At 41.6% G+C, this 1710-nt stretch overlaps 1 protein-coding gene across 1 annotated transcript; it reads left to right on the top strand.

Annotated features, from left to right (window-relative positions):
* Positions 1–232: 232 nt before the first annotated feature.
* On the top strand, positions 233–1437 carry LOC147481221 (phospholipase A(1) DAD1, chloroplastic-like). The gene is given in 2 exon segments (XM_086578872.1): positions 233–1363; positions 1365–1437. Coding segments are annotated over 2 exon segments (1200 nt in total). The 5' UTR covers positions 233–236.
* The last annotated feature ends 273 nt before the right edge of the window (positions 1438–1710 follow it).

The raw sequence follows: 1710 nt of genomic DNA, 5'->3' as shown, positions 1-1710 counted from the left end.
GTCAAAGTGTCTAACACACGGCATTTTTAAACTGGGACCCACTCAACTACCGTTCACTAACTTTTTCAGTGGGCTCCACTTGCCATTTTTCCAGTTATAAACCTCTAGTCAGATTCTCATTTCACAGTCGTTCAGTTTAACACATCCCACTTCCACCGTCCGTTTCTCTTTAACACGCTATAAATACCCCCTTTATAACATACACTATTATAGCAACAAAAGCATACTTGAACAACATGAGGCTTGGCATTGGAATTGCTCCAAGCCAGTCTCGTTCACTTTGTATTCAAAAACGTTTATTTACGACTCGGTGCTTAGTTGCAGCTCCTCAACAAGTGAAAATTGGAAAGAGATGGAAGGAGTATCAAGGTTGTAACAATTGGGAAGGTCTTCTTGATCCTCTAGATGAAAACTTACGCGGAGAAATACTCCGCTATGGCAAGTTCGTCGACGCGACATACAACGCCTTCGACTTCGATCCTTCATCTCCCTCATACGCCACGTGTCTACACTCCAAACAATCTCTGCTCCAATCTCGGTGTGGATACCGTGTTATAAAAAATTTGCATGCAACGTCCGGCATTCAGTTGCCACGGTGGACTGAGAGTTTGCCTAGTTGGATGACAAACCGATCCAGCTGGATTGGCTACGTGGCAGTTTGTCAAGACGAGGAAGAGATCGAACGGTTGGGACGACGCGATGTCGTTATTGCATTTCGAGGAACAGCTACATGTTTGGAATGGCTAGAAAATTTACGTGCGACATTAACTCAATTCCCTGGTGCCACATGTCAGTATGATTCTAAGCCCATGGTAGAAAGTGGATTTCTAAGTTTATATATTTCGCATACAGTAAAGTTTCGTAGTTTACAAGATCAAGTAAGGGAAGAAATTGGGAAAATAGTTAAATCCTATGGTAATGAACCAATCAGTATAACTATCACTGGTCATAGCCTTGGTGCTGCTCTAGCTACATTAACTGCTTACGATATAACAAGAAGTTTCAATCACTCACCCTTGGTTACCGTAATCTCTTTCGGTGGACCACGTGTCGGAAATAGGTGTTTTCGAAGCCAAGTAGAAAAATGTGGTAGCAAAATATTACGTATTGTCAATTCTAGTGATCTCATTACAAAACTCCCTGGTTTTGTAATCAATGAGGACGTGGAAAAAAATGAAGATATCCACGTAGCAGGTGTTGGTTTACCTAAATGGCTTCAAAAACCAGCGGATAACACACAATGGGTTTATGTTGATGTTGGCCGTGAACTACAACTGAGCACTGGAAACTCGCCAAGTTTTGTAGGACTCATAAATCACAATGTTGCTACGTGTCATGATTTAAACACGTATCTTCAGCTGGTAAAACTCCACGTGTCCGTTCAAGGTAGCAGCAACGAAGAAAAGAAGATGTAGAGAGAAGGCTTACATTAGATGAATTTGTATCCCGTACGCACTACGGTGACATCCATCTCTGTACATAACTTGTACGATCGACCAAATTGCACGAAGTGTGGTGGTGTGCATTGTTCATAGATTTTCACAAAACGACAAAATAGGTTGCTTTTACTAGCTAGTCGCCTAGTCTAACATGCGCCTTGATTGAAAAGGAGTGGCGTACCGCGTACTTTGATAAGTTGAGAAATGAGATGAAGTTCTGAATGTAATAAGCTCTTTGAAATGAGTAGAGGACTTTTTCTTGCAATGATTG

The sequence above is a fragment of the Coptis chinensis genome, chromosome 8 (assembly GCF_015680905.1).
Source record: "Coptis chinensis isolate HL-2020 chromosome 8, ASM1568090v1, whole genome shotgun sequence".
NCBI lineage: Eukaryota > Viridiplantae > Streptophyta > Magnoliopsida > Ranunculales > Ranunculaceae > Coptis > Coptis chinensis.
The sequence above is the reverse complement of the archived record's forward strand: the minus strand, read 5'-3'. Positions and strand labels throughout refer to the sequence as shown.